The sequence below is a fragment of the Scomber scombrus genome, chromosome 23 (assembly GCF_963691925.1).
Source record: "Scomber scombrus chromosome 23, fScoSco1.1, whole genome shotgun sequence".
NCBI lineage: Eukaryota > Metazoa > Chordata > Actinopteri > Scombriformes > Scombridae > Scomber > Scomber scombrus.
In genome coordinates this window covers 13,499,715-13,513,580 of record NC_084992.1, presented here as the reverse complement: position 1 = coordinate 13,513,580, position 13,866 = coordinate 13,499,715, and the positions used below count along the sequence as shown (strand labels likewise).

Sequence of the window (13,866 nt, the reverse complement as noted above, 5' to 3'; positions counted from 1 at the left end):
AATGTTCAATACATTTGTCTTATTGAAATACTTTTTAACTTCATTAAACCCCATCAAATGTTAATGATGTAAAGTAATCTGACCTCTGAAAGGCCTTTTCTGCCTAACTTCTGTTTACTTTCGATAATAAATAATAATAATTTTTATAATATATTTCTGTTATAGATGCCAAGATACTTAATTATAAAAATGTCAATTAAGGGTGAATAATGATGTGCAATGCTGCTATAAAAGTAAGTAAATTGTCACCCGAATATACAGTTCCCCTCAGCTCAGCTGCGCTTCTTAGCAGCTTTCAGCTCATTGGTTGTTGCCCTGCTTCCTGTTGCAGCAGGCTGCAGTTAGCAAAGAAAAAGTTCTTAAAACCCACTGCATGCTACCTGGCCAGCATCAGACTGCAGACAGACAAAGTTAGCAACTAGCTGGTGAACAGTGGAGATTTTAGTAGCTAAAGATATAGATGTGTCACTCAGGGTTTGGTGGAGACCAAAACAGGGTTACATGGAAAATCAAATTTGGACTCTGGATGAACAGACTATAAAGCAAGATCTTCTCTGAAGAAGTCAGAGTGAGTTTAGTATCATGGCTGACCATGGACATGTTAAAGCAGCCATTTCACATTCTACAGAAGAGGTTAATTGGGTGATTCAGTGTCCTTCCCCTCTTCTGTTCTGCCTCATTGCTCATCAAATAAACACCCAAATGCACCCTCTGTAATGTAATTAATGCCTGTAACCATCTTTCATTAGGAAAATGCCACTCAACAGCACTTGTGCATGACGTTCAGGTCATGAAAGATAGTTGGCTAAATTCAAAATGTGTACATTATGGTGGAAATCCCATTACAAAGCAGGGGATATCTTTACTATGGTCATCTCAGTCAAAAATGCTGTCAACTGCACCATTTACAAATCTCTTTATCATGTTAGGATTTTTACAGAGACTTAAATACAAACAGTAGAAAGTCTATAGCTTTGACTATGAATGTGGAATGATGTGCATGCCTCAGCACATCAAGCCAGTATCACCCAGTGGCAGGGTCAGAGGCCGAGAGAGATGGGCGGAGGGTGTATTTGTTGCTACTGTCATTCTTATCCTCTTACTCATTCTCCCCTGATAAGATGCCTTGACAGCTGTGACCTTGATACACACTGCTGATGGTCTGACATCACACAAACAGAAGCATACTTTAGCCTCAGGCATTCTGCAGGAGTAGCTTGCTCCTTAGTTACAAGGTAATTTGCTGTTTTGCTCAACAGGCCAACAGATCCATAAGCTTACATTTGGCAATTACTTAATCTTGGTCAGGAAGCTTTAAAAATGTACATACCAAATTACAATGAAACAATAGTTGACCCTGATAGCTGTGTTATTTGTTTGGATACACATTTTGGCAAAAAGTGGCAAAGATTTTACCTTCGAGTTGACTAAAGAACATAATCCGCTCTTGTAGAGAAACAAGGTCTTTACTGGAGGGATAACAATTTAATTCCTGGAAATCCCTAGTTTAAACAATTTGACTGCTAAGTCTAGACTTGGGTTGTGACATTGACAGAGCAGCACTTACTACTACTGAGGTGCCTTTGAGCTGTTGAGATGTTCAGTGGCCAAACGATAAAGTAAGACTGTATTTATACTGCGCCACTTCCAGGTGGAACTGTTTATGTAACAGGGATTTCATTGCAAAAAAAAGTATTTTTGCTCAGTCAACGTGTCCTGGATTAAAAAAGTTCAAAGAAGAAAAACATACAAATGTATGGTTCCATATTAAAGGAATAGTACAACATTTTGGAATTATCAGCTGGAAGTAAATAGTAGGATGAGACACAGGATATATATATGGATCTCATGTTTGGAGCTTCATCTTAGTTAGCATGAAGTCTCCACAGTTCAAAAACCTCCCACCAGCACCTCTCAAATCCATCACTTTTAGTCGCCTCTCTTTTGCTTGATTGGTGCACAAATAGAAATAGAAATACAACCTGGCACCACCTAGCACCTGCACGCATCTCTGTTGGTTGCCTGGCAACCTCAAATGAGATGCAACATGTTACTAAATAAGCTTATAGGTTATAGGCTTATAAGAAGATTTTTAAACTCTGGACAGAGCTAGTTCTTTTCCCACTGACTTCCAGCCTTAGGTCTAAGTTAATCCTCTTGACTTTAGTTCCATAATGATCACACAGACATGAAAGTGACATCAGTTTTCTCATCTAACTCGGCAAGCAAGTGAATGATTATTTCCCAAAATGTCAAACTTTTAGGTATCCTTGTATATAAATCCATATAGCCTATCAAAATTTTAAAACTTCCTGTCAACATTTTCACTATCATTGACATGAGCCTGTTTCATTTATGGGCTAGCGTGTAGCTATAAAGGGGATTCAAGATGGATCTCGTTAATATGTGAGGGCTTGTTTCTGGTGGAATTGGTCTGGATATTTTTTTTCTTTTTTTCCATTAAGATTTTAAATATAATCTAGTAATTCACATGTCCTTTTATGTCCATGCAGCCACTGAAAAGCTTTTAATGAAAAAGCAATGCTCTTATCATTTTATATGATCCTCTTTGTTGCTTTCTCTGTAGAATAAAAACCCTTAACGCAACAGACAGCGAAGGCAAAGAGAATAAAAAGCCTGGACTGCAGTTATGTTTACAGCACAATGAAATACACACTGCTTTTTATGAACGCCATAGGATTGATTTCTTCTGACATTAAATGGGCATCACAGAGGGAAGAATGATTGTTTTATTCTCTTTCTCAGCTGGTCAAAGATGTCAAACTGACATTCACTGTGTGAGCCTAGACGCTTACTTGATGCTTCATAGCCCTTGTCTGGAAACTCATTCACATGCGCCCTGTTGTCTGTACCACTATTTCTGTTTGTTTTAGAGACATTAGGGGGGGAAGTAAAAATGAGATGAGTAGAGAAATGTCCACAGGCCCCTCAGTACTATGTGTATTATTAGTTTTATCTTGCCTTTGCCTCTAAGTGCCACTTTCTGCATTGACATTTCAGGTCTTCGTGAATTTTGCACGGCTCCAGCATGGGGAGGAGGACACTCAGGCCTATGACAACCCGGTGGACACCTCAGATGAAGTGCCAATGAAGTCTGTGAGGACCTCCACAGAAGTGTCAGAGAGAGTGTAACACCCATAAGAAGAGCATCACATATTGCACTTAAAGTAGATCAGCAATATACCTCAAACAAAACCTAATGGATGTGATTTGCACTGATAAAGTTAAATGTTTATGACCACAATCGAAATGCCAAACCACCATGTCTTACACTGGTCAACAGTACCAAACATGTCTCAACATTACTGTTCTAGAACTATAAATGTCTAAAGCTGAAGTGAATAATTCTCCATGCCCGCAGCACTCATTTTATTGCCTTCATCTAAACCCTAAATACTTTATTTATTCTCATTTTAACAAGTGAACAAAAATCTGCCAGCACAGTGAGAACATTTCAACTTGTCTCCGATAGAAATCGACTTGTTTCGTGAGTGTCTGCTTCTTGGCAATAAGGCAGGTTGCTGCACTTGAATCAAGAAAAATGAAACTAGATTTTAGAAAACACTTGAAATAGTTCAATTTGCATGTGAAACAGGGTGAAATATTCTTACTCTGCTGGCACTCACTTACTTACTCACTTGTGCTAAGGAAAATAGACTCCAAGAACAGAATTACATACTAAAATGACTTGATAAGAAGGAACTATTTGCAGTGTACAATCTATCAGCTGGAATGCTGTATTTTTCTGATAAAACTTGTTTGGGATATGTTGCTCACCTCTATATACCTCAGGAATGTGTCAAGGTTTAGAAAGCACCATGCATTGCACAGTACTTAGTATACCTCAGGATTGTACTTATATTTAAATTTGATTATATTTGAGATTTTCACGAGTTGTTTACATTTACTGTTGTTATTAATGATGATTTTAAAAAGAACATTTAAAAAAACAGCACTTATCTGTTTTCATACCAAAGATTGGCATGGACTTATTGTAGCTGAGGAAGGTGCAATCAGGCCAGATGTTTGACTCACACACTTGCTAAAAATTGCTGGGTCACTTATGTTATACATTTATGGACATATCAAAAAATATCATCAAGCAACTAATATAGGAATCTTTTATCAACACAAATGCCAGAGAAGTTAAACCACAGTTGGTTTAAACCCTCTATTGTGATTTCCTGACAGGCATTCCAGCGATAACCACTGAGCAAAAATGATTAATAAATACCCTGTCAGATGTGTTGGCTTTGAATGTATCAGTGAGCCTCCAATTAGCTGTAGATGTTGTTTAATGAAAGACGCTGAGGTTACAGCAGTGGGACAATACAAAGTCAGCCTGAGTCAATCAACTGAGACAAACATGTTGAGTCTGCAAGAAAGGAGACACATCACGTGTCCGCACCAACCACAGCTTACAGGCAGTCACCGCTCAGGGCTTTTTCTGATGCTGCGTTACAGGCAGAGATCATGACTGCAAGTGGACACATCAGAAATATTTCTCAAGAATTACTGGTGAATGTATCCAGAAGCAAAGATTTATATTAATGACATTTTTAATGTATTGCTTGGCTGAATGTATCTTTTTTATTTATCACATTTATTCGCAGAATCTAAATAAACTTTAAAACTTGCCATTAAAACACTGCCTCTAATGAACACATTTTGTCACAATGCACCTTTGAACTGAAAGCTTTTTAACGGTCATAAGAAGAAGACGAGAAATATAGCAACAAAAACGTAAACTGTGAAATGGCCTTTTATTATTAATTATAAATCATCATGAATTTAACATGCAAATAATATGAGTATTAAAAACTCTGGACAAACAAAATCTGCAAAGAACCAAGCCTGCCCTCCCAAGAAAAGCGAACCCATGGGTTGTAAAGTTAGTCGTCAAAAACGTACTATAGCTACGTTTGAGGGCTAGACGCCATCTATTGGCTGTCGTAGGTGGGGCAGTTCAGATGACATCTATGCAAGGTGACAAATTTCTGGATGTGGCAGGTGAGATCCTAACTTTGCTGCAGTTCACTTCCTGCTCCAAACTATAATTGTCCAACTGTGATTCAGGATTGTTTTTTAGAAACTGTACCTACAATTGTTGTGGTTCTTACTATTGCTATGACAACAAAGGTTGCCTATCTTTAATACCCCATTTCAAGTGATCATTTTAACCTGCACCTTGATCTTTCCCTAAAATAACCAAGTGTTTTTTGTGCCTATACCTAAGACCTTTAAACAGTGATTTTAATAGTTTTGGAAAGTGCAGACAGATGACTGCTGATTGAGGCGCCAGATCAGAAGATGCTCCTGCGGGTTGCTATGGACAGCATCCGGCCTATACTGCAACTTGTATCTCACTCAGGAATGTTAAAATGAACTTTGGATTCACTGTAAAAAGACATTCATAGCTACGTTCCTTTTAAACATTCACTACTGTACAGTACAACACTGAGAGATTGTCAGTGTCCTAATTATAAAAACACAACACCTCGTCTTAGGCAGCTTAAATTGCTGGGTACTGAACTCTGTTCTCAGAATGTAAATCATTCTTCTGTTCTCCCTTCATAGCTGCTCTGGTTTACTTGCATAGCTTGACATAATTTGTAAGCTGTGCTAAGTCTTCACATTACTATCTTGCCTGTTGCAAAGAATAATGAATCTTATTTGTACTGAATATTGCTTCATGCCAATACAAATGATTAAACATTTGCACAAAGTGTAATGCGTCTCAGACTTTAATGTTTGTACACTGCTGTATTTGTCCACTGATTCATCAGGTCCCAATCTGAAAGTTTTACGAGTTTAACTTTCTACTTGCCGTTTCATCATTGTGTCCTTCCTCTCGCTCCGTTATGTCTTTCACTTTGAGTGTTGCTTTCAGTTTCTGGCTTACATTTGTTGAGTCTCTCTTACGTCCATCCACCGTGGAATGGGGGAACACAGACAGTGCCACAGTGGGTAAGTTCATTTATTTTACATTTGGTGAAGTGGCTCCTCAAAGGGGAGACAGATGCCTGAGAATGAATTCATTTTCTTGTCAAATTATCATACGGAAAACTTTAAGTGTGAGGTTTTTCTTTGTCTTTAACTTTTTTTCAGCAAATTTAAAGCTAATATGCCTTAGGTTGAACCAATTGTTTTCTCTATTAAATTTGAATATCACAAGATATATAGCTCTTGTTTTGGAATACACTGTCCTCCAATAATTCCTTAAGGCTTATCTCTGTTTTGTGTAATACTGAACACCTTTCAAATATCAATTTCCTGTATTTCCCCTTTGGATTAGACAATCAAACCTTGACTGATCTATTTAAGTCTTCTCTCTATTTTTGTTTGTAAATTATACAGATAAATGTATATGGATTTTCTGCTCTATCTCTCAAGTGCAGATAAATGTATTTGTCTTTGGCAGTCAGTTAAAGTTCACTACTTTTCTGCAATTTCTGATACAGAGCAGGCAGGTATCGTCTTAGACCACAGAAAAGGCAGTGTTATCTGTTTGATACAGATATTCTACTGTTCTTTGTTTTATATCATTGTAAGTTGAAGATCTTTGGGTTTTGGACTGTTGGTTTGATAAAACAGGCAATGCGAAAATGACCCTGGGAAAATTTGATGGACAGTTGTCACTATTTTCTTACAAGGAATGACAAAATGATAAACTGATAGTTTGGGGGGGGGGGGAATCCCATTGTGAATATAATGAGTTGCAGCCATAGTTTGACTAGTTCCTGTATCTGTATGCATGATGCACTCACCTCCAATCTGAAGACTACAGTAAGTGTGATATAAATACACTTAATTACATGTGAAAAAGGGTATATACACAATTTAATTATAGTGTAGATTCAATATAGTTAATTTATTTAAGATTGCCTTAGCAGTGGATTGTATGCCTCTAAACTTTAGCAAATCCTTTGATTGTTCACTGGAGTTTTAATGACTAACATGGCCTCTATTGTTCATCAGTGCTTCCCTCAAATCCACCAGATAATTGTTATTTCCCACATAAAGTAAGAGGCAAACTCTTGCTATAACTCAAGTGTGTTGAGTTCATGTTTGAGCGCTCAGCATGTATCAGACCTTATTTCTCTCTTTACTCATTAGAACGCTGCATGCTGGGGCACATTGCCAGAGGCAATCAGTCAGGAGGGAACTTCACAGGTACGATAAAACTTGAGTCTTAAGGTAAGACTACTTCTCGCTTTCTACAATTATTCCCTCGCACTTCCTGTGCTTGTGTAATGTGTAGGAGGTTTATGAGCAAAGGTTACATTAAAGATCGAGAGTGTCGTGTGTGCAGAACAGAGCAGGCGGGCTGTTAGGCTGTTAATTCATTTGAGCCATTGATTCTCTCCTCACAGCGTGTGTGTTGCTCCAGTATATTTAAACATGGTGGGCAAGACCTGATTTCTCCCATGTAGATCAAATTAATTAGAGGCTTTTCATTAAATGTTAACTTAGTTGTCTTTCCTGCAACCTGGCTGCCTGAACTCCCCTTTTAAAGAAAATACCCACTTTCTATGCAGTTGCAAGTATTTATTATTTGTCACGAAATGATAGAGAGTGAGAAAAATACACTCAGGAACACCAGGTAATACCACATCAAAAGCATTTTCCTTTTCAAAAAATAGACTGCTGAGCCACAAAGGTTTGCCATTGCTTCCCCTGTTCATTTTGTCATCAAATTACTTCATTTTGGTTGAGTTTGGATTATTGTGAGGTTATGTTTTGAAAAAGGTTCACAAACAACTGCAACACTGATGACACTGTTTTATAGATCATATTGTACATGTAATATCCTCACGACTTGACATTTTGCCAATCTCAGCGTCAAGTACCATAAAAGGCATTGTCAGTCAGAATGGGAAGATTACAGGAGTTAGTGGAGATTTGATGATCTGTTCGACAGACGAGCTTTACAGAAAGCTCACGCTATCCTTTGAGATTGTAATCACCCCTCTGTAGTCTGAGTTTGCTGTTCTAGCTTCGAGGTTGCTGTTATAAGCTGCCTTGAATAGGTAGTAATTGGTAGAATGTCTCTCTTCATCCCAATCCAGTCAAACTTCTCTAGACACTTCAGAGAAACTTGTGTTTTTTTGTTTTTGTGGAGTCATTTTTTAAAATGATGTTATCATTTCTTTTCTCAGCTTTTGGTACTTCATGTTGTTTTTATTATTTTCTTATGTTGCAACAGTTCTCCCTTTGGATTTATAGTAATCCGTGAACTCAACAGAACTGATGTCTGTTCATAAGAAGGATGAAAAGATGTCTGTTCGGGTAACTTCATCACATGGAATTTTCAAGACACTTGGAATATGTTCAATAACACATGAATAAATTAGACATTATGAATAAATGCAGACAAAATATATAAGCATGAAATTGTGGAAAGATTCAGTATGATTTTAAAACTCTGCTCATTATTGTCAACATTTTACAGGAACAAACCAGTATCTCCCTTTAGGGGGAATTGGAGATTAACAGCCAGTGGAGTCATACTGTAAGTACTGATTACTTGAAAATCCTCACTGCCTTGAATGTATGTTTTATGGCCTTTTCTTCATTTGCAGCCATTAAATGCTCCCCTTTTTCCTTGAAGCAGTGTAAACTTAACAAAAAAACAATTTGTTGACTTTCATACTGGCATCCCTTAAATTAAATGCACATGCAGTCCTTTAAAAATATGAAAACATCACTTCAGTGCAATAATAAGAGCTCCACAATGCCAGCAGTGGGCTGATTATTTTTTAACAGGCATCATGTTGTTACAGATTGAGGTCTTTGGCAGACACATGGATTTGAATATTTACCTTCATGTTGCTATTGATTTTACCAAAGATTTTTGACAAAAACATCACTTAGCTCATTATATTTGAATTTATAACAACTGGTTTGACTCAGGTGTTAGACGTGGAAGACTTCATCTGAAAGACAGGTGAGAAATCTTTGCAGGCTATACTGTACAGAGCCTCATTTTCATATTTTTGTTGAATTAGAATATAAAACACATATGCTGCTCATATGGCCTGTGGCAATAACAATATGCTGCCTGAAGCTGCTCTCTACATAAAAGGAAGTAGCTGACATTTGGGGATTGGTACCACAAGTGCCCCAAATCCAACTGTTTGAAAAAGTGCCCTTTTAAAGCCTTTGTTGTGATTGGAAAGCTTTATTGAAACCTACTTATGGTTCTGCATTGCTTTATTTTCTGACTTTAAACTTATTTTAAGTATGTGTTTGTTTGATGATTTGTTATTTATTTATGAAATCATTTATTTACCTTTGTATATCCCCATAAAAGTGTCTCTAGACTTTCTCATATAGAATGGTGAAAGCCTTGCTAAACAATTGAATTATACAATAGTAGTAAATCTCAAGAGATCATTGAGGGCAACCTTCATTTCCAATCACATTGATCAATTACAAAGACAGAAAAGCAAAAAAAATTAGAATAAAATCAAAATATGTAGATTTAATCAAAATATGTAGATTTAATATTGGTCAATATGATCCTATGAATGATGCTATAAAATCCCATGAAAAGTCTTTTTCCCTCCACATGAACATGAAACAGGATGCTGGGGTGAAATTTGACATCAGAAGGAATTAGTTCATGGGCTCAGTGAATGGAAGTGAAAAGTTATTACATACATATTGCAAATGACATAGAATAGCCTAAATGTGTGTGATTTGATTAAGAGATAGTTCAGATACAGTCATATTGAGTTATTTTATTGTTTTCCCAAGTCAGAAACTAATAAATGCCTTCAGACAAACCTTTTTTATGTATTTGGCGTAGTCTAAAGTTATGATAGCATAGGCTGCTAATCACAAGCTGAGTTAAAAAACACTTTAGTAACCTTGCAGCAGGCCAATTAATTCTATTTTCCAAGCTGTTCCTCCAAACTTTCCGTTTGCACAATTACAGAAAGGTCATGTTACCTGCCAACAGCATTACAAATTCAGTCCTCGGTCTGGGCTAAACATTTGATAATTCTGCATCAAACATTTTCTCTCTACTCTGAAAGAAAAGTCTGAAAAGAATTGATATGGTTTTAAGGAAGAGAATAGTGAAAGTTGTTGGTATTTTGGGCAGAAATGGCAGGACGTTTTGACATGCCACTGTCAGAAAAAAATAAAATAAACAAAAAACAGGCAAACAATAAAATTAATGATGTCTGAATTCCATTCAGCTGCTTCGGTTTCGGAGTCCTGATTCTGTGCACGCCGGCTCATTGTCACACTGTCACGGCTTACTGAAGCACTTGAATGGGACTGAGACATCGCTAACGTTATTACCTGTGCTTCTCCTGCTGTAACAAGTCATAATATCTGCTGTGAAACAAAGCCTCTTGTCATTAAAATGTTAACTTTTTTCCTGAGTACTGAGCCAACAAGCATCTAAATAGTCAAAACAGCAACTACTAACTGATAATCACATTTTTACATCTCATGAATGGTGTCCATGCAGTCGCTCAAAACTGGAATAGTTGATGCACGTCTCTGATCGTTTTGTGTTTCTTTTATTTATTTCCAAAGATCTAACAGTAATGTGAGTACAAAGAGTTGTTTTTATGATAAATGCTTGTAACAAAAAAAACCCCAAACATTCACTTTCTACACAACAATAAAAAGCCTTGGATGTAAGTTTGGATGCTCTGAATTTCGCATAAACGTTGTGCACCTGGATGTGTACGTGGATGACCAAAACTTAATGGAAATCAGGCCTTATGTCTGTCATGTAGCATAGCCAAAGCCCAATATGAATAAACAAAACAAGTACGTGTACAGGCAGTATTATCGCTGTGTAAATGAGGGACAGCAGCTTATTGCAGGCAAAAGAGGAACATTAAGTGCTGCATTGACTCTGTCCAATGCAATAATCATTTTATCTCTCTGGCCATGCTAGTAAATTCCTCAAATGACAGACCCCAGTGTGTGACCCCATAATCAGCTTGTGTTAAATATCACGCACTGTCTCTGCTCATCCTCCAGTTAGTTAATTGCCTTTGTTGACATATTTATGCATACATGCCGCGCTAAACTCTCTTTATAGGATGAACAGTCCTATTTCTTCCTCCTGTACTCTTTTGCTGCTCAAGATGTGACATAACAGCTTTCCCAGCCTCTCTTTTTTTTTTGGCCAGGCATTGTAGCCCATGTAGAGTGTTTGTCGGGGGTATTTCTGGCGATATTTCCGGCTTTATTAAGTTCTGGTTATTTTTTATTACTGTCCTGCTCCGCTCTGACGTAGCAGAAGCAGCAAAACAAAGCTCACACCGGCTGAGTCATTTGTTTGGGGTGCAGCATTGGACTTCTATTTTGAGCCACTTCAGAGGTTTGTACTGTCTGCTATATGTGACTGACTAATCCCTGTAGGAGCTGGCGTTGGGACACCTGGGGGGGGTTGTGATGACTTATCCCGTAACTGGGTTCCGTTCAAACACGACTGTAATCTTTAAGAAGGCAGGACTGCGTCAGAACCAGCCGTGATGACCAAGAATTAGTGCCCTTTCAGTCCAGTTTACACAAGATGCCTTTTTTTAACTACCACCCACCATGCTGAGGGAGGATGAGGGTCGGAGTGCGCTGCGTGGATCTCGATTCCCTGTTGATTGGTGTTCATTTAAGATCTCCAGCAGCGATGAATGCTGGAACACCACTGTGAGATCTCTCAGTACCTTCCAACCATTCTTTTCCTGTCCGGCCTCTGTCTCCAGAGCAACCACGCTTGCTTGTCTTTGTCAAAGGTGGTGGGTGCGGTTGGCTGTCAGGCATGAACTGTCTGGTGCACTGACTGATTACGGGCATTTTAATAATTTAGCTTTCTTTAAGTCACCTTTGCGATCAGTGGTAAATTACTTTCCTTCCCAGTTCATTACATCATGTCTCCTTTGGACTTGAGCTTATTCAAATTGCAATTGCAATTTTTTTTTAATTTAATTTGATTACACTTCCACTGAGAGAGGTGTGGACAATTAAATCACTGTGAAATGACTCATTCACTGACAGCTTGAGGACAAACATGATCAGCAGTTGAATCAAGTACTTAACTCATTCTTCTAGGATATACTTTTTTCTCAGTAAAAACCCATTAAATCTGATTCAGTTGTGTTTTTTCAGAGCATCTTTGAACATTTTTTGTCAATGATTCAGCAGGTTAAACACAACATAGCCACTTCTGGCCTTGGAGGGTATTTTATTTATCCAAGAATATACGTTGGCTGAAGGTTTTTCTGATATATATATATATATATAATGTTGTTAAGGATGTAACATGAAATTCTGACCCTATATCATTCAGTTGGTTATTTGCAATTGTATAATCAATTGAACCTACTTTGAATAAACCTTATAAACATTATATCATTTAAATGTGGCAAGATTTTATATTGGATTCAGTTGCAACAATGTGAGAATTGTTTTAATGTTTGTTTAGATCCTCACTGCTGCAAGTGAACCAAGGCGTGAGCTCACATGGACTCATAATTTATTTATTTTCCCTTTTTTAATTTTAATTCTTTTATTGGAAGGGCAGAATAATTGATTGACTGAAAATACAAAGCAGGACAAGGTGAGACAAGGGGAGACATAGAACAGAAAAGTCCAGACAGGAGGCCAATCATGGAATACAGACAAAACTAATTATAAGAGACAAAATTAATAAAAACTGATTAATAACTGAGGCATAGAGACAAAAACATAACAAAAAATATGGGCTTATAATTAATTCATTTACCAGATTGAGCTTTTATGACCCTTTGTCCAGAAAAATAAAAGGGTTTAGCTTTAGTTAAAACAAATCTGGTCCCAGTCGCTGTGAAATCAGAAATGTGTGTTGGACCTTGTATGTGATAAATTGCTGTTTCTGACTTGAAGACAAACAGAAATTGATAATAGAAGCTTTGCTATAGCTGTATATATATATATATGAAGAATTCCTGATATTCTTCCAATCAGGCAGGTTTGTGGATTTGATTTGTGTTTTGACCATGCAAATATGTGCTCAGAACTTTCTTCTAAAAGCCTTGCCTCGTCCCTGTTTTTCTTCGCCCAATCCCTCTGTATCACATCTAGTTGGGTTTGTTTTATCGTGTTGTCTTGTCCATTAAAGAGTGCCTTGAAGTCTCAACTGTGGTCGTGACTTTGTATGTAATCTTGTCTGGAAAGTGATGCACTCGCTTGAAAGGGCACCAGTGATCTCGTTGACAATAGAGGCGAAATAACGAGCAGGCTCTCCCTGCTTCTTGCCACTTCAAAACCTCACTGTCTAATGGGTTGGTGAAGAGTCTGAGTTTGCCAACAAGGTTGCTGGAGGAGGGGAAGGGGAGTAAAAGAGAGGGAAAAGAAAACTGAAGGAGAGTTCGTGGCCCAGACACTCTGATGCCCAGTTGTTTCTCTTCTCTCTCCTTCTAATGGCTCCCAGCGCTTTCCAATCTGATTTGTAACCGAGCATGCTACTCCAGTCCCAGTGTTTATCTGACATCATGAAGGGTTTCGGCTTCCCCCGATCCACTGACATCCCCAAACCCTTTCAGGTCGCACACACACACAAGTCAGCTCGGCAGATGACAAAGCGCTGCTGAGCCTGTCGGCAGAACCACGTGGCTCCCAGCATGCTTTGCCCTCAGCACGTCATCTACCTGGTGTGGCACAGACTCAGCCTCAGAGGCCGCCTCATTATTCAATTTGACAGGGTTTTATGACCCAGCAGCTATGCCCAGGCTTGTTGTGGGAGCACGAGCAGATGCTTGAATCTGTAGCTATGCCACTGTTGTCAAACTGCAACTGACTATGGGAGCATAAATTCTGTAGTAAATAAACTGAAGAGAA

The 13,866-nt window shown here is 38.0% G+C and overlaps 1 protein-coding gene across 1 annotated transcript in view; it reads left to right on the top strand.

The window, feature by feature from the left end:
* Nucleotides 1-4,649, top strand: part of LOC134005861 (phospholipid-transporting ATPase ABCA1-like) — a 141,998-nt gene extending 137,349 nt beyond the window's left edge. The window contains 1 exon segment of the mRNA XM_062444881.1: nucleotides 3,022-4,649. Coding sequence (XP_062300865.1) covers nucleotides 3,022-3,153 — 132 coding nt within the window. The 3' untranslated portion in view covers nucleotides 3,154-4,649.
* The last annotated feature ends 9,217 nt before the right edge of the window (nucleotides 4,650-13,866 follow it).